The 19,385-nt window shown below is 51.1% G+C and overlaps 1 protein-coding gene across 1 annotated transcript in view; it reads left to right on the top strand.

The window, feature by feature from the left end:
* Positions 1-1,040: 1,040 nt before the first annotated feature.
* Bcas1 (brain enriched myelin associated protein 1) overlaps positions 1,041-19,385 on the top strand; it is a 59,845-nt gene continuing 41,500 nt past the window's right edge. The window contains exons 1-4 of the mRNA XM_042699292.1: positions 1,041-1,092; positions 6,243-6,325; positions 8,743-8,821; positions 16,213-16,784. Coding sequence (XP_042555226.1) covers positions 6,248-6,325; positions 8,743-8,821; positions 16,213-16,784 — 729 coding nt within the window. The 5' untranslated portion in view covers positions 1,041-1,092; positions 6,243-6,247. The remainder of the gene's footprint in view (positions 1,093-6,242; positions 6,326-8,742; positions 8,822-16,212; positions 16,785-19,385) is intronic.

The following is a 19,385-nucleotide window of genomic DNA, read 5'->3' as shown; positions in this document are numbered from 1 at the left end:
CTGTGCATAAGTCTGATGGGAGCAAGGGAGTTAGTGACATTCCTTCCCACAGAACACACGAGGCCCCCAGCACACGGTGCCAGGGGTCGTCCACAGAGGCGGCTGAGCAGGATGAAAGCAAGGGACACTCACCTGTTTCCATGCTGGCCAAGTGCTCGTGACGGAGGCTTGGCGTGTTGTTGCCCGAAGCCACCGTAATTACGGGTTTGCATTCCTCTGGAGGATCCCTCAGAGCGTGGAGCACTGGGACTCACCTTGCTCTTCTCTTGCATTGGCTGTTAGGAAGCTCAGAGTCAAATCTGTGACGCTTGTAGTAGCAAGGCTGGAAATCAACACACATTTAGTTTCCATCCTGTTCTCGACCGTTCCCGCCCCCCATTCCTCGGGTTCCCTCTCTTCTTTCGCCATAGTTTAACCCGTGTTTAAACTGCACTGTACATGCTCGTATAAGATGCTTTAACCAATATCGTTGCTGGGATTAAAAGGAACTCAGTGGCCTGTCTGAACTTTAGGCCTGTAGGAAGATGGAGTTTGGTCCCCGGGGCAGTAGGCCACAGGAGTAGGGCCACTCACACTGGGTGACACAGTGGTTAGATATTATCTCCTTGGAACCAGGTGCCCAGATATGGCGGTGCTGGGCTAGTCTGCATGGAATGGAGGTGAAAGGGAGGCAGGCTGGTCTCACCGAATGCGTTCTCCCTGCTCTGATGGCGACTGCGGGAACAAGGGAAGGGACCGAGGTCCCAGGTGCACCTGGCTGCCTCAGGCCTCCTTGGGAGGGTGAGGGGCTCCAGCCAGAATGCCTGGGGCGTCGGGAGGCGGGGATGTGAGGGAATTCAGGGGTTCTGTTTTATGGGGAGGCCAGCGCAGCTGACTCCAGGAAGACTTGGCCTCCACCGGGCTGGCCAGGGAGGGGGCTGGCTCCACCCAGGCTGTTTGCCCTGCTGTGTGTATTCAGCGCTCCTGGACAAGGAAGCACAGGCAGGAGCTGGGCTCAGCTCACAGCCCAGCACTGGCCACAGCAGCTGCAGTCACAGGACTCAGAGCAGGAGCAGCTCCAGGGACGCCGGGGCGCCGAAGACACGCCACCAGGTAACTGCTTCCAGACTGTCCAGGCTCGGCTGGAGGGGCTGGGGAGGAAGGGGTTGGAATAGAGAGGCAGGGGCCAGAGTTCAGCTTGACTCCAGCTCTGACACTTACCCACTGTGGCCTTGAGTTGGGGGGCGGGCCTCAGTTTCACTGTCTCAAAGATGGCACTTCCCAGAAGTCTCAGTTTCCCCGGGAGTACTCATCGGACAGGGCTGGGTACAGAGTCAGAGAACCAGACATGACCCGCTCCTACCAGCCTGGAACCGCGGAGCCTTGTTGCAGGTGTTAGGGGGGGAGGAGAACTAATAGTGAAGGTGAGGAGCCTGTGGTCATCCATCCTGTAGCCAGGCAGACTCTGAGTGGGTCCCTAAAGTGCGGGGTGGGGGGACAGGGAAGAGGACTGGATCCTCCCATCCAAGAGGCAGGGACTGGGTTCAGATCTCAGCTGCTCGGCCTCAGAAACACCACCCTGGGAGAAGGTGGGGACTCAGGAGCCAGAGCACAAGTCCCTCCTCTCTCAGCCCCCTCCCCAGCTGCAGCCCCCACCCCTTCCGCCGACTCCTTCACCCCCTGGGCCTCCGTGAGCCCAGTAACAGCACTGAAACCAAAGGACTCAGAGGACGTTCTCGAATGAGCCCTCGGTGCTGTCACTTCAGCGGTGGCTTCCTCCTTGTCATCATCCTATCAAGTTCACAATCAAGAATGAGGCTGGGTAGGGGAGGCAGAGAGCTGGTTCCGGTTTCTAGAAGGAGGCTATGGGATCCAGGCAGGATGGGAAAAAGGGGGGCAAAGTCCCCCCAAATGAAAGGCTGTCCTTCAGCTCTTCAGCTCAAGGCTAGCGCTCTACCACTTGAGCCACAGCGCCACTTCTGGCTTTTTTCTTTTTGCTTATGTGGTGCTGAGGAATCGAACCCAGGGCCTTGAGCAAGCAAGGCTAACGCTCTACCACTGAGCCACCTTCCCAGCCCCGTCAAGTTCTATTTTAAGGCAGATTTCTAAATGAGAAAGTAAGGGTAAGACATGGCTTGCGAGCCATGTGCTGATGACTCACCCCTGTAATCCCAGCCATTCAGGAGGCTGAGATCTGGAGGATTGAATTTCTAAGCCAGCCCAGGCAGCAAAGTCTGTGACCTTCCCATCTTCCAAATAAATAACCAGCTGGGCTGGAGGTGTGGCCCAAACAGTACCAGCCGAGCAAGGCAGCCGGCTAAGCAAGTGAAGGCCTGAAGTTCAAACCCCAGCAACAGCTCAACACAAGAGACAAATGCCAATCCCTGCAGTAAAAAGAAGACTAACCGCAGAGTTAAGGTTGATCTCATCTTAGCCCGGGTCCTGCAGCAGCACATAGCTCTTCCTACATAAAAGCCAGGAGAGGGTCGGCTCCCACCGTTTAAGTGGGAGAAGCAGGACAAACCAATGTCCTATGTCGCAGCGGATTCTGTCTGGCGAAGAGTGCTCAGCCCCTGGGGAGCAGGTTTGACGGACACATTGTTTCTTTATTCTTTGGAGCCTGGGTCTCTCTGTGTGGCACAGGCTGGCTTCAAACTCCTGATCCTCTTTCCTCTGCTTCCTCAGTGCTAGCGTTACCACCATGCCCAGCCTCCAGAGAATATTCTTTTGAGAAAAGGGAAATGTGTGTTAGGAAGCAGTGGTTCTAAAAGACCCTCTGTCCCAGCTAGTCAAGGATAACGGCTACCCAGGGAGACCGGACCCCAGGAAGGGAGGATGAGACTCTTAGCTCCTGCTGTGTTTGATTTGAGTCTTCTGAGTCCCTCAATTTTGGCGAAGGGAATGGCACAGAATGGGTACCCATTAAGTACGTAAGATCAGTGCTGAATCCCAGGGACCTGGGTTCAAATCCGAGCTCCATCTCCTCACGGTTTGACTGCTGCTTTTCAAATAATTCCATCTAGAAATGGGGAGTAAGGAAAACAAGGTACACCCTCATGGGATCAGGGGAGGGGAGACACGGCCCACCAGAGCCTCAGGTTCCTCTGTGGAATCGGGGATCGGGGGCTTCGGGACAGCGGAGGATGATACAAGCAGCAGCTAAGGCCAGGGCAGGATGAAGGTAGACAGGGGCAAAGCACCCGTGTCCCGCCTCACACTGTACCTGGCCTGCCCCCTGAGGGAGGACTCCGTGCCCACCCCTGCCCCACAGGTGCAGAGGAAACACCATTTCCTGTGACCTGCTCATAGCTGTGTGATGCAGGCCTCGGACTAAGAGAGCGAGCTGCGCATCTGCTTAGGCAACAATGACATACACATCACCAAGACACAGTGCCAGCCTTTCCCCTGGGACTCCTGGAGTCCCATCCCGGGGCCCAGGGGGTGAGCAGCACCGTGAGGGGCAGCATTTCTGTCCCGGGCACTCCGGGTGCCATCAGCAGCCTGCTCTTCTGTGCCTGGCGCCCCGAGGCTGACAGGGAGCTGGATGGGGACAGGGCCCACAGAGCGAGTCCGTCGTCATCCACATGCGATGTGTCCTCCAGGGCTGGAGCAGGGGGCTGGCTGTGCCTGGGTGCCCACATCGCCCTGGTGGCTTTGCCCTCGGCTGGGTGGTGCACAGGCTCATCATCTGTCCACAGTCCGATGCATTGATCGAAGGTGTTTCTGTTGACTCGGTGACTCATTCTGTCACCATCCTGCCCTTCCTTGGCCTGTCCCTTCCACCCGGCAGTCACTTGGCTGCCTGCTGGCAGAGAAGTTTAGTCTCCACACTGTGTGCTCAGGCTCTCAGAGGAGGGCCCGCTGTTACCTGTCAACTGGTGTCAAAGAGACAGTTGCTAGGGCAACAGCCAGACTGACACGCTCACACACCAATCAGAGGATAGAGCTCATGAGACCACACATTCCTAAGAGAAATAAATAGTGTTGGGAATAACTAGCATTATTCACCGGCTCACACCATGCCTTTGAGTGAGTGCAATTATCAGTGGCCGATTTTTCATCTCGACCCTAGACCACACGATGCTCCTGTAATTTTAATTTCTTGTGGTAAGACAGGCATGCAATTGATATCTTATATTCTATGTGCTCTTGGGTTCCATGCAAATACCAAAGAAAATTGTGGCATGATTTATACAGCAGAACAGAGGGTGAAAAATCAATACACAGAATGAGTGTTGATCTGCTCAGACTGCAATAGCAAAACTGTAACAGAGGAGGGAGGGGAAGGGACTTAAATCTTTACCACTAGGTAACAGTGTGTTTAATGCCAAATAAGATTTTGAAAGCAAAACTAATGCCAGCCAGGCACCAGTGGCTCACACTAAATACTAAATACTAAATAAATACTCAGTAGGCTGAGACGTAAGGATAATGATTCAAAGTCAGTCCTAACAGGAAAGTCTGTGAGACTCTTATCTCCAATTAACTACCAAAAAGCCAGAAGTACATCTGTGGCTTGAGTGGTAGATCACTAGCCTTAAGTGAAAAAATTCAGAGACAGCACCCAGATCCTAAATTCAAGTCCTAGGTCTCTCTCTCTTCTCTCTCTCTCTCCCTCCCTCCCTCCCTCCATTAATTTAGGAAAAGGAGACTAAAATAAAGGCTGGCAATTTTCTTTTTGCCTTTCATTTTGTAATGCAGGGTTTGAATTTAGGACTTCACACTTATTAGGCAGGTGCTCTACCACTTAAATCACACCACCCATCCTTTTCATTTTCTTCCATTTTTTCCCATTAGTGTCTTGCTTTCATCCGGGTTGGCGAGGACTATGAGTCTCCGGTGTGTGCGTCCCTCCACAGCCTGGATGACAAACATATACTACTGCACCTACTGATTTGTTTTTAACTTAGTGGTACCAGGGTTTGAACTCAGGACCTTGCACTTGCTTGGCTTATTTGCGTGGTTGCCACTCTACCACATGAACCATGCCTCCATCCTTGCTTTTTGCTGACAAGTTTAGCGATGGAGTCCCTCAGACTTTTCTGCTCAGACTGTCTTTGGGCCATGATCTTCCAATCTCAGCTTTCTGAGTAGCTAGAATTATAGACGCAAGCCAGCAATGCCCAACTTGTACCCAGCTTTTTATTGGTTGAGAAGGGATCTTGTATACTTTTTACCTAAGCTAGCCTCGAACCATGATTTTCCTGATCTTGTGTGAGCCACCACATTCAACCACAAAAATTAGTTTTTTTCTCAATTAAACAAGGTTATCTTGAAAAATTACCTTATCCGCAGATTGGAGGTGGGCTGCTGCGTTGAGCTCTCCAGGCCTATCAGCCGAGGTTTGCCCTTATTGCTTTATTGGTTGCAGTATGTTGTGGGCCTTGGAAGATGTGCCAGTCTCTTTCAAGTGTCAGCTGAGGTTTAATTGCCAATCATCAAAACGCCCCTTTCAACCTGCCCAGTCATTTCAACACAGCTGGCATACCCAAAGAAATCATCTATGTTGTAGTTACACCTGTCTACCAAGAGGTGGCAGTAATCCCTTGCTTTTGTTCCATAGAAATCCTGCTCTTTAAAAAAAAATATATTGTTGAATGGACAGGAGGGATTTCACAAGTACTGCATAATTGTTGGTGAAAGTGGCGTGACCTGATTCTAAGTAACATCTGCAAAGGACAGACTGGATTCCCCATCTTTCGGTCCCCTCCGTCCTGTTTCTGAGAAGCTACCTTAAGTGTTTGATAATAGAAATTGAGAACCTTTATAAACACAGTCAAGTGCTGGTAACTTGTGCCTATAATCCTAGCATTTCAAAAGCCTGAGATCTGAGGATCACAGTGTGACGCCAGCCCTGGCAGACAGTCACTAATCTCCAATTAACCAGCAAAATGCCAGAAGTGAAGAAATAGCTCAAGTGGTACAGCACAAGAAGAAAACAAGCAAGAGCACCAGGCCCTGAGTTCCAGCCCCAGTACCAGCACACACACCACAAAATAAAAATAACAAACTGTTCATTGAATGATGATAAATATTTTCTACCAGCCACGATATGCAGCTGAAAATTAGGCTACCTTGACCTTATATGGCAGGGAGGGCCTAAGAGTACTCAACTACCTTCCCTATAACCAATCTAAGCAATGTGCTCTAACCTGGATATGGGGACGGGGGGGCGGGGGCTGTGCACTGTAGCTTCCACTGTGACTGTGACACTTTGGTTTGGGTTGTGTTTTTATTTCTTTCCCTCCTTGTCTCTATTACAGGAACGATGGGTAACCAAATGAGTGTGCCACAAAGAGTTGAAGAGCAGGAGAATGAATCAGAAGCCGACACTCACATTCACAAGGTAGAGGAGATGGAGTCACTGGGACGTTGCTAATGGGTAGAGCCAGAGGAAGAGAGGTCAGGGTCTGCTCACCGCTCACACAGAGGAAGGGGTGGGGGTGGGGGCTGATGTCACTATGGCTTGATAAAACAGTTGGACCCAACCATTTGCCGGTGGCTCACGCCTGTAATCGTGGCTCATGCCTGTAATCCTAGCTACTCAGGAGGCTGACATCTGAGGATTGCAGTGTTCAAAGCCAGCCAAGGCAGGAAAGACCCTTATTTCCAATTAACTACCCAAAAAAGCTGGAGGTAGGCTTAAGTGGTAGAGCACTAGCCTTGAGCAAAAAGAGCTCAGGAACAGCGCACGGGCCCTGAGTTCAAGCCCCAGGACCAGCACCAAAAACAAAAACAAAAACAAGACCTCTGACATCACCTAAGGAGCTAACTAAAAACGCAGGCCTGAGGCTGGCCTGGCCCGAAAGCAGACATTGCAGAGATAGTCTCCAGAAGTCATCCCCAGAAGATGATCTGAAGCCTGCCCTCAGGAGTGATCTGGTGGTAGATTTCACCCATCGCCGCTCCTGAGGGTGTGTGGAGTGGGCGCAGGGGAGCCAGCTCTGACATGGAGTGCACAGACGCCAGGGCTGCTTCTGAACACACAGGAGGCCCCTGTGGGAAAAGACTTCACTGCCCCAAATGTCCATTGTGTCAAGAATGAGAACCCCAGGTTCTCATCAGTGACTGGAGATCTCAGCTGACATGGGGGACCCCTAGGAACCTCCACCCCATGGGGCCTGAGCTGCCCTGTAGACCAATGAAACTCCATCTGTGGGGAAGCGAGGGCAGATGCTCACGTCCTGGCTGGTAGAACGCACAGTCTGGCTGAAGGAAGACTACCCTCGGAGCAAGGCCATGGCTCAGGGTGTGGCCATGGCAGAGCACAAGGCCCTGGGTTCTGTCCCCAGAAGAACAGAGGCCAAAGCCACACAGACACCTCTTGGAGCTCCTACATCCAGAAAACAGAAACCAGGTCCGCCACCATCCACTCAGCTGAAGACATGGACGAGTGCAGACATGGAAATCCTGCAGAAGGAGGGTGCAGGGGCTGGTGCGGGTCACTCAGCAGAGGACCCTGCTCAGGAGAGAAGGCTGGAATTGCAGAACTCCAATGCAAAGGCCTGCACGGTGGACCTCAACTCTGACTGCAAGCTATCCTTTCCTGGATGCTTTGCTGCTGCTAAGTCCACCTGAGACCAACAGATAGCACAGCCTGTGGCCAAGAGCAAGGTCCCCAGATAACCCCCAGAGCAGCCCCCAGGAGCCAGGCAGAAAGAGGCAGAGTGTACCAGGAGGCTCTGCCATGGAGAAATGGAGGCCCAGGGCTGCCTGACCGGCACTGGCAGCAGCCAACAAACACGTCTCGTTTGTCACTTGGAATTGGAAACAGCATTCATAAAATCGCTCTATTTTCAAACATTGTCTAGTTCTAAAAGGAAAAGAAGCTGGGTGCCGGTGGCTCATACCTGTAATCCTAGCTACTCAGGAGGCTGAAATCTGAGGATTGCAGTTCAAAGCCAGCCCGGGACAGTAAAGTCCATGAGACTCTTATCCCCAGTGAACCACCAGAAAACTGGAAATGAGGCTGTGGATCAAGTGGTAGAGTGCTCATCTTGAGCTAAAGAGCTGAGGGACAGTGCCCAGGGCCAGAGTTCAAGACCCACAACTGACAATAATAATAATAATAATTCAGGTAGTGCCTTAAACTTAGATAAAGATCACAACCACAAAGATGGAGTATTGAACAGAAGCACGTGCGTACACACATGCACATTACACATGCACACATGTGCAAATGTGCACACACATGTGCATACATGCAAATTTGCGGGCATGCATATACATATACATGTGTGCTCATACATGCATGTGTGTGCATGTGCACCTATTATATGTGAGTACACCCATGCACACATCTGCGTGCATGTATGTGCTTGCATGCAATGTGCACACACCCATATCCATACGCCAATAAACTTGCTGCATTTGGCAAGTATGTGGACTTGGGGCGTGGATGACAGTTTTGTGTGTGTGGGAGACATCTGGGTGAGGTTCAGCCCACACAGCTGTGGAGGAAGTTCAGCACAGGAAATTCTTGCTCCACACCATGCCCGCTTCCATCCTCCGCATCCCATCTGTTCCACGGGAAGGGGGCAGGGCCTGCCTGTGGCTGTGCCCATCCCCTTCACTTCAGGTCACCTGGGCGATGACAGCGGCCAGCCCAGGCATGGGTGCTGTGTGCATTCTGAGGTAAGATAGCAAGCTGGGTGGTTCCCAGAAACATAGCCTTGTAGTTCGGTTGAATTTCCAGTGGCACCCATGTAGCCTTGAGTTCTTTCCCCAGAGGCCTGCCTGGTAACGCCACTGGTTCTGTTGCAGGTCACGTGGGATGGGGACTGTGATCAAAACGGCGTTGGAGTGATCCTGTCTACTCACACAGTTCAGCACTACGATGAAGGTAAGGACCCTGCTGGGCTGAGAGGGGCTCAGAGCCTGGGACAGGGACAGGCAGAGGGGAAGGGCCAAGCCACTGGCGGGCTCATCTGGGAAGCTCTCTATTTGTTCCCTGACACCATAAACCACAGAAGCTGGTTGGCTCACAACACTGCAGCCACAGGCTCCGAATCCAGATGTGGCAGGGCTGGCTCCCCCTGAGGTGGGGAGGGAGGACCTGCTTTCTGTCCACACTTGGGAGTGGCCCTCTTCCCCCCCCCCCCCGGGAGGTCTGCGCCGGGTCCTCGTGCCCTACACACGCGCGCACACACACACACACACACACACACACATACACACACGCTAGGGTCCTCCTTAGGAGCTCACGTGATTATTCCCAAATAAAGCCCCACTCCCAGGAATTAGGACCTGGTTCAGCTTGTAACAGTGCCCATCTTGTCTGCCTGAAGAACAGGGGAGTCTGCGTGAGCTGAGAGGAAAGCCCCAGGAACACTTCAGAGAGTTTAGAGTCTAGCTTAGAGTCCTGGATCTCCAGGTGCTGGCCGTGTTACACGGTGGCCTCATGGGACATGTTGCTGACACTGACTGAGATCAGGGTGGACCCTGCCCCGCAGTGGAGCTTGTCCCCTTCTGCTGGGTATGGGGTTGGGGGGGCTCCTTGGGGGGCTATCCAACTGTAGACCCTGATGAAGAGTGGAGGAAGGTGAGATCTCCTGTGGCCGAGTGGCCCACGATGACACAGTTGGAGGGACAGGACAGGAAGGCAGGGACTGTACCCCCTCGGGGCCAGATGCAACCCCTCATCCTGGAAGGAGACTGCAATGCCCCCATTTAATCAGGTGTTAGCCACGGAGATGCCACAGCCCCCAGGGACTGGCCAATCCTCCATCCGGTAAGACCGGCGAATGACAGCCATGGCTCCCCTTTGTCACCTGAAAAAAAAGCAAAGCGAGAAAGCCCAAGGCAGTAGACGATTTCAGTCACCTCAGGAGAAACATTCTCAAGTTTACTTTGTCACGAAAGTCACTCCCTGAGGAGGGGCATGGCATGGATTTGCACCAAGCGGTGAGAGCACCATGCCCATGAGATGCCATGCACATTTTGTTGGTCGATAACAGAACGGTGCTTCCGGGAAACCATCCATGCTGCGGAGAAAGGTCGCCGGTCTCTGCGCCCTCACACAGACCTCCACCCTGAGCCAGGCTGGAAGAGGCAGGTGTGGGCCAGGAAGGACCGGGCAGCCAGCCACCACTGGCACACATCTGCAATGCTGGCTACCAGGAAGCTGTTATCTGAGGGTTGTGGTTCAAAGCCAGCCTGCGCAGGAAAGGCCGTGAGACTCTTATCTAACTTACCAACAAAAAAGAAGAAGAAAACAAAAGTAGAGCTGTGGCTCAAGAGATAGAGTGCTAGCCTTGAGGGAAAACAGCTATGGGACAGTGCCAAGACCTGGGTTCAAGCCCCACTATTGGCACCAAAAAGGGGGGGAGCAGGGGAGAAGTAAGGTCTCAGTAAGGAGGTGCCATTGTACTATCACAGGCATGCTGAGTGTCTGTGGGTGTGCTGTGCCGGTGTCCTGCTCCCCAAACCCAGAAGCAGCCATCGGTCCCGCAGTCAGCACCTCCGCAGACAGCTTCCACCCCAGGGAGCACACTGGCTCTCCCGGTGTCCAGTTCTGAGGCCCCAGGGCATGAGAGGCAGGGCCTGCAGGCAGGAGCAATGTCCCTTCTGCTAGGATGACATCGGCTTGTGACCACCGTGTCACCGTACCCGGCGGGAGCACACTCTGGACTTGAGATGAAGGGCCTTGTAGGGAGAGGCCATCTGGGATTACCAAGCGCGCCAGCACAACCCCCAGGATCCTTACAAGGAGTGAGGAGGGAGGGCACAGCAGGAAAAGAAGAGCTAATGGGAGCAGATGACAGAGAGATAGACAGACGGACGGACATATCTAAAGAGGCTCTGCCGCTGCCTTGAACTTGGAGGCAGAGGACCCACAAGCCAAGGAGTGCAGGTGACCTCTGGGTGCTGGAGAAGTTGAGGAAGAAGGGTTTTCCTCTAGAGCTTCTAAAAGCGGCCTGGTTTTCACTAGCGACTTTCAGAACTGAAAGACAAAATGTGCGTTTCTCTGAGACAGCAGTGCCCTTGATCGCGGGAGTCTGCCCAGCCTGGCTGCAGATCCCAGCACTGCCGTTCGCTCTCTGCGTCACCTCCGCAAGGAATCTGGTAGTCCAAGCTTCTGAGAGGGAGCTCAACGACAGCCCTTCTCAGCGTGAGCGAGGTGAGAGGGGTCAGGGCCAGCACCAGCCAGGGTCTGTCCCCCCTGCCCACCCTTGGTGGCTCTTCCTTGTGGAGCCTCTGGCCAGATTTTCCCCATCTGAGTACTTATGCCTAAACCTTCATTTTGTGCCTTAAATGCCCCATTTTTCTCTTGCTTTGATTGCCTGCTGGAGCATGAGCCGCATAAGCCTCTTGAGATAAAACAATTGCTCGGTCCTCTCGCTGAGGGATGGCAGAGGCTGACAGGATTGATCTGTAGACACATGGTTTCTCAGCAACCGAACAATGCCTCTGCTCACGTGGATGAGAAGTTTCTAAAATTGATATCTTCCTCTGGTATCTATTCGATGTTTCCTAAAAGGAGGAAATGCCTGGTTTGCTTTCTTAAGTAAATATGAACCAGGCACTGGTGGCTCAGGCCTATAATTTTACTCAGGAGGCTGAGACCTGAGGATCACAGTTCAAAGCCAGCCCAGGCAGGAACATCTGTGGGACTCTTACCTGAAAGTGAAGCTGTGGGCTCCAGAGCTAAGTACTAGCCTTGAGTACAAAAGCTCAAGGACAGAGACGAGACCCTGAGTTCAAGCCCAGGACTCGCACACCCAAAAAAAGTAAATATGTGTAAGTGGAGTTATTTTAGTCAAATTGAAAGTTGATACTTGATCAAAGCCCAACTACTGATGTGAAAGTAGCCGGTGTTGGTTGACACTTGAGCTCATGAACAATGCTAGAAATCAGCACTCCCTGACAGAGTGCAAAGGCTCGGAACACTGCTGCCCAGTTGCTCCACGTTTGACTGCAGGGCTATGTTCTTGATGTTTGTATTAGGGGTTTTTTTGTTGTTTTTGCAGGGGGAAGGGGCTTTGCTCTATTCCTCAGGCTAGCCTTGAACTCAGGTCCCTTCTTGCCCCAGCCTCCAGGAGTCTGTATTATAGATGTGCACCACAGCATCTGTTTACTCTTTAAACAAGAAACAAAACTGTTTCCAAAACTAGGAAAGAAGTCCCTGCGGGCCATGTTCACCTGCCTGCATTATTGTCGAGACCCAGAGATAAGAACCAGGCCCGTGAAGGGATGGGGGAGCCTTTCTCTCTGCCAAAGGCCATCTGGATTTGTGTGTGTGTGTGTGTGTGTGTGTGTGTGTGTGTGTGTGTGTGTGTGTGTGTGTGTGTGTGTGTGTGTGTGTGTGTGTGTGTTTGCCAGTCCTGGGGCTTAAATTTGGGTCTGGGTGCTGTCCCTGAGGTTTTGTGTTCTATCACTTGAACCACAGCTCCTCTCCTGGCTTTTTAGAGATAGAGAGTTAAGTTGAGCTAAAGAGTCTCATTGACTCTCCTGCCCAGGCTGACTTGGAATTGAGATCCTCATATCTCAGCATCCTGAGTAGCTGAGATTACAGGCATGAGTGCCCGGCTCCATCTGGATATTTTTAACATCATTTGGGGGTTGTACAAAGTTACCAGTACAGGCAGATGGCCGTGGGCAGTGGACAGGAAGCATAGAAGCGGACATGTCTCATGCATGTTGTACACATGATTTCTCAGGCCTCCTGTGCCCGACTAGGCCTTGCCACCCCTGCAAGGACTCGGGCCAGCTCCAGCCTCTGCAGCTCTCTGGGAGAGTCTAGTGCCATCAAGTGTGAGGACAGAGAGAACAGCGTGTGGCAGTCTTCACACAATGTCTTCACGCAGCTCCAGGTGTGACTTGCTGTAGGAATCCCAGGGCAGACGATGAGCTACTTCAATGACAGCCTGATTTTAGGATTATTTAAAAATCCTGGGGCTGGGAAAGTGGCTCAGTGGTAGAGTGCTTGCCTTGCATGCGTGAGGTCCTGGGTTCGATTCCTCAGCACCACATAAGCAGAAAAAGCCAGAAGTGGCACTGTGGCTCAAGTGATAGAGTGCTAGCCTTGAGCTGGAATGCTGAAGGACAGCGACCAGGCCCAGAGTTCAGGCCCCATGACTGACAAAAAAAAAAAAATCCTTCATATATGCCTGCCTGGCCTCTACATCTGTACACATTTGTATGTGCCAAGTTTGATAAGCCACATCTGGTTTGAGAGGCAGAGAAGGAAAAACATTACGAGAGATCAGTCACTTCTGGTAGCCCTCATAGGCTACATGCATATTCATATCCAATTGAGGAATACAAACCCAAGAGAAAATCAGGTATCAGATGTGTCTTTGAGGGGTAATATGTGCTCCTATTGGAGCAACTGCTAGTTTTACACCTGAATTAACGTGGTGATCACCAGGATTTTGGAGGCATGAGTGAAGAGGAGGGCATGTCACAGTTTTACCCCACAATGACTGATGACCACAGCTGCCTTTAGTTTAGGAGGTGTTCTCTGGACAGCACAGGGTTAGCTCTTACCTTCTGTTCACATTCCTTCGGCACCCAGTGTTTTCATTGCTAAGTGTCCAGACCCAGCTGGTAATCAGAATTCCTCCCCGATGCCCCTAAAACCACTCTTTCATTCAGGATAGAATTTCTTGGCCAAACCATCCTGGCTTTTTTTTTTTTTTTTTGGTATTGAAATGACAACCATGAAATGTGACCGTTCAGTGAAATGTTCAAATCTAGCCTCTCCCTCCAAGTCTGACTCCCAGACTTTAAAAACAACAAATTCATCTGCACAACACAGAAAGCCACAGCTGTTTGAAGTGTCACTTGACTCCGGTCATGGGTCCTCCTGGCAAGCTTTGGGTGGCCTCCTTGGTTTTCCCAAGGGCTCTTCCCAACCCTTTGATAGTCAAAGAAAACTCTCTTTTGAAGAACTTCTTCCCTTCATCTTCCACGAACTGTCGTAGCATCGTCAGATCTTGATCTTACAATGGCCCTGATCTGAGATGCTCATAAGCATGAATCCACATGATTCTCCAAAGTCCTGTCATTCTGGCAAGGTGCACGATTTTTCTTTGCAATGGGAGTCATCCTTTATCCTGCAGGCCAGGATACCAACACACAAGCCAGTTACATAGGAAGTAGGGCTGTGAGGAACATTTTCCTAAATGGATGTGCTGTTTGCAGATAAGATCATGATGAGCCATTTCTGCTTCCCTCTTAGCCTTCAGAAGTGGGAGGATTCAGATAATAAGATCTTAGCCGGAAACGACCACAGGATGGCTGTGTCTGCCATCTTTGCTAAGTGCTTGCAAGGCTCTGCCCTGGGATCTCTGCCAGTGGCCTTCCCTCATCCATGAGGGTCAAACCCCAAACACCTAAGGGCTACCAGAAATTGTAGACAGCAAAAAGCCTCTCTGTACTAGGCTGGCTCCTGTGCAGGCATACTTAGGATAACGTTCAATTGATAAAATTACGCACAGTGAGAAATCAATAGCCAATACACTACACTATTTAAAAAAAAATTATGTCACCAGACGCTGGTGGCTCATGCCTGTAATCCTAGCAAATCAGGAGGCTGAGATCTGAGGATTGTGGGTCAAAGCCAGTCTGGGCAGGAAAGGCCGTGAGACTCTTATCTTCAATAAGCCACCAGAAAACCAGAAGTGGCGCTGTGGCTCAAGTGGTAGAGCACTAGCCTTGAGCTGAAGAGCTGAGGACAGTGCCCAGGCCCAGAATTCAAGCCCCATGACCGACAAAAAAAATTTTAATTATGTCACTGCAGTCTGTGTGTGTGTATATATGTGTACATATGCACATACATGTGCACATGTGTGTACTGGTTGGTACTAGGGCTTGAATTCAGGGCTTCACATGCTAGCTTGATTATCTTCTTTTTTTCTTTCTGATTTTGTTTTCTTTTTTCTTTTTGTGCTTGTCCTAGGGCTTGAACTCAGGGCCAGGGACTGTCCCTGAGCTTTTACACTTAAGGCTAGCATTCTACCACTGGAGCCACAGCTTCACTTTCAGCCTTTTGGTGGATTTTTTAGAGATTAAAAAAAAAAAAATCTCATGGACTTTTCTCTTTGGGCTGATTTCCAACCTCGATCTCAGATCTTAGCCTCCTGAGTAGCTAAGATTACAGTGTGAATGCCAATACCCAGCTAACCATCATCATCTTTGTAAGAGTCTGTCAGACAGAACTGCAAAGCTTCCTCACACAGATTGGAGGGGTCTGCTCTCCTCACATAGTGCGCTTTGCAGGCCTGGGTGTGCATTTGTTTTAGCACTCAGTTGATCTGCTTTGACTACGGTGTCAGGTGGCTACGGTCTCTCTTTCCATGTGGATGTTTCTACTGATAAGACAAAATGTTGGTAAATGAGTCTCATTTCCACACAGCCCTTTTCCTGTATTTATCTCTCTGCTCTTTTCCCTCCTTCCTAAATACTCGTTAGACTGGGTAGAAGAATCTAGAGGCATTCCCTGGGGGAGTTCATACCTACTGACTCCACTAGAGAGACAGGTACTGACCAGTTCTCTGAGACTCTCTCCAGGTCACTCCCTAAACATCTGCTCCATTTAAACCAGCATAAGGAGAGGATGGGTAATTACTGTTTGGTGTCATGTTTGAGCTCACCTTCAGGCTGGATCCAGAAGTTCAAATGACACATTAGGTTCCTACTTCCTGGATCTCCAGACACTGCTCTTGTCTGTGTTTGGACCTCTGTGTTAGCCACCACCCAGTGGGGCCGCCAGGGTTATGAAAACATCACCTTTATAATTATGATTTTAAACATTCTAAATAAAACCAATCCAGACAGAAATGGTAACCCCTCTGTACAACACCTTAATAATAACAATAAAATTATAGTGTTTAAAAAAAAAACACACAAACAGATTTGGCTTGTGAATCCAAGCACAAGTAAGTGAGGCAATAATAAGTTTAGCAAAAGTCCCAGGAGTGGCCCTGATGAGCAACCCCAAGACGATTTATCTGCCAGGCTAATGCTCTCACACTGAAGCACCGAAGCTGTGGTTGCTCTCTTAGCCCTCCCGTTGTGATTTCAGGTTTAGGACAGGGTCTGTTCTCAGGGTCTGGCAGCCAAGTGGTTTTGGGGGACCATGTCTCCCCCCCTCACCACCTCTCCCAAGAAGATCAGAACCGGGAAGCTGTCGCCCTGGCTTGTGCGCTGGGCGCAGCGCGCCCTGGGGTCCGCTGTGGCCCTGGGGTTCCCCGGCCTGGTGACTGGCCTCTGTCTGTGCTTGTGTTGCAGTGGACTTGGGCATCGGCATTCGGGAGGACAAAGCGGCTGCCTCTCCCCGCGAGGCCCAGGAGGTGGACGCTGTGGCCGGGGCCGGCGGAAAGAATCTCGGGCAGGCGGCCAAGCCCCAGGCACCAGCTGCTAAATCGCGTTTTTTCTTGATGCTCTCCCGGCCGGTACCAGGGCGTCCCGGGGACCAAGGCTGGGATTCATCGGCTGCAGCCGCCGGGCTGGATGTCAGCGCAGGCCCGGCCCCCGCGGACAAAGGCCCGAGTGAGCACATGGCACTTCCGGGGCCAGCTGTGCCCGGGCTCGGGGCAGATAAAACCCCAGGGCGGCCCCCGGCCGGGGACCAGGCCGCCCCTGCCACCTGCTCGCCGGCGCCACGCCCGCCCCAGCCTGAGGCCGGGGCCCCCGCCAAGCCCCTGGACGCCAGCATCTTCCACAAGTTCTTCACACTGGACAAGGGAGGGGACACGGCGCCAGGCGGCCACCAAGGACCAGCCAAGAGGGCAGAGCGCAGGGAGCAGGCCGGGGAGACGGCCCGGCCACCAGGGCCCGCGGACAGCCGCCCTGCCACCGAGGTGAGTGTCCGTCCATCCCCAGCGCGCTGCGCCCTGGATGTATGTCCAACTGCAGCGGATGCGCCCTGGGTGTCTGTCCATCCCCAGTGGCTGCACCCAGTGCCCCCATAGGCGTACAAGCACCTTAGCTATCAAGCAGACTGTCCCTCTAGAACAAATAGCAGGAGCAGCTCAGCCTCTCCTCCAGGTCCCCCGGGGCAGAAACATCTCCAAGAAGAACAGAAACAGCTGCTGTTTCTATTGCATGTAAAAGAGGAGAGAGGTTCCACGCAGAGGAAATCTGTTCTCCCACCTAATCAGAGGCTGAGCCCTGTGCAGGCTGCATCCGTAGGATCAGTGGGGTCTGGACAGAAAGTGGAGCACCGGGCTGGGCATGTGGCTTAGTGGAAGAGTGCTTGCCTAGCATGCCTGAAGCCCTGGGTTTGAATCCTCAGTACCACATACACACAGAAAAAGCCAGAAGTGGCTCTGTGGCTCAAGTGGTAGAGCACTAGCCTTGAACACAGAGAGGCTCAGGGACATTGCACAGTTCAAGCCCCAGGACTGGCAAAAAAAAAAAAAAAGAAGAAGAAGAAGAAGAAGGAGAAGGAGAAAGTGGGACACAAAAGTTATTCCTTAAAAAGGCCCTCCCTGCCCATCTCAGATCTCTTGCATAGAGAATGGGTATAGGCTTGGCTGGACAGGTTTCCATGATGGTGGGATTTCTGCTCTCTTTTGCACTGAGATAGGAGGGGGAAGAGACAGACCTGCATGGAATGGTTTGCATACAAATCAATGTCCAACAAGTTAGAACAAGACTTGTGTAAAAAGTAGTTTTTTTAAAGGGAGATATCTTGAATCCATTGTTTTGTTTCCTGGGCAAAGAAAGGCAGCTATTGTTATTATTATTATTACTACTACTACTATTTGTTACTGTTACAGTGAGAAGCATTAACCATGAGAGCTTGTGTTCTACGCAGGAAAAGAACTCCTGGAATATAGAGGAAATAAAAGTTGCATTTGAAGTCAATGTTCCCTTGTTTTAGAAGACTTAGAAATAACACTATTTATTAAGTTGTAAGAATAAAGTTAAATGCTCCTGATTTAGGAGGCAAAGGATCGGATGGGCTGTGCTCCTTAGGGTATGGTTGTGTCTCCAAACTGGCACCCGATACCTTTGTCTTAATAATAATGTCATGAGACATTAACAGGGTGCTAATAACTCTTTCATCCAGCACTTGCAAGGCCAGGCTATTCTTAGCTTATTTTTCCTAAGGAAAATGAACGTTGGTCAGCCTGTGCTTTAAATGCTTCCAGGCTGACAACAAGAATTACATTGTAACAGCCACACATCAGCTCAACATAGCAGACAGCTGAACTTGGGAGAAACTGAGGCTCCATGGCCAGGCACTTACAACCTATTTCTATCACTCTCCAAGAGCTGATGCCCAAGACTCCATTTAGAAATTTAACTTCCTCCCTTCTAATGTCTCTTTTCCAAACTGCACCAGTTCCAGAAGCTGATTGCATTATTGCTGGTGCGATTCAAACTGTAAGACTTGAAACTCATCCAGGCACCTGCCCTTTAGCAAATGTGAAACAGTGCCAGGCACACGTGGGCCCACGGTGCTGCATGGCGCTGTCTGTGCCCTTGTGGGACTTGATGTCCAGTGGGAGATGACAAATGAATAAACTTGGGATGGCCACGCAGAGCGCTCTTCTGAGGGCACAAGCCCAGGCGAATTGGCTGCAGTGCCCCGAGGAGCAACCCATAGGCCAGGACCCCAAAAGCTACTCCCCTGGGGGCTATAAACTAGTTTTCAGTCTGCAGAAGTATCTGGAATTCCTTGAAAAAGTCCTATTGAATTTTCATTACTGATGGGCCTCTGAAGACATTTGGATGTGGTGATTTTGATTTCTTAATAAATATTTGTTTCTTTGCTAGACCAAAGCCAATTCTTTCCTAGTGAAGAAAAGATTGAACTGTTTATGAGATGAGTTGAATATCTGCTACTGTTTCCTCCGCCGCCGCCTCCTCCCTCCTCTTCTTCCTCCTCCTTTTTCTCCTTCTCCTTCTACTTCTCCTGCTCCTTCTTCTTCATACCTGTCCTGGGACTTGAACTCAGGGCCTGGGTACTATCCCTGAGCTTTACAGACAAGGCTGGCATTCTACCACTTGAGCCACAGCTAAACTTCCAGCTTTTTGGTAGTTCATTGGAGATAAAAGTCTCACAGACTTTCCTTCTCGGATTGGCTTCAAATTGCAATCTTCAAATCTCAGCTGCTCCCAAGTAGCTAGGGTGACAGGCATGAGCCACCAGTGCCAGGCTGCCCTGACCATGCCAGGTTTATTTGTGACACTGCAAATTTCCATTTTGACTATGAACGTCCCCTCTGCATTAGGTGTGTGTAAGACATTTATTTATGTAAGTGATGACTTTGCCATTTCTCTTGCAGCCTGGGAACATGTGAGTATTCAAATACGTAAGTGTGCAAGGAGTGTTAAGGGAGAAAAGTTAAGTTTCAGATTTGTGAAAGTTTCTCTTCAGACCCCCTAGATACATCTGTGATTGGAAGACACGCATTGTCCTCTGGGATCTTGGGGGAATGTGGGCCTCAGAA

This window comes from Dipodomys spectabilis, unplaced genomic scaffold (genome assembly GCF_019054845.1).
Source record: "Dipodomys spectabilis isolate Male_0828 unplaced genomic scaffold, ASM1905484v1 ptg000240l, whole genome shotgun sequence".
NCBI classification, from domain to species: domain Eukaryota; kingdom Metazoa; phylum Chordata; class Mammalia; order Rodentia; family Heteromyidae; genus Dipodomys; species Dipodomys spectabilis.
This window is presented reverse-complemented; position numbering and strand designations above follow the sequence as displayed.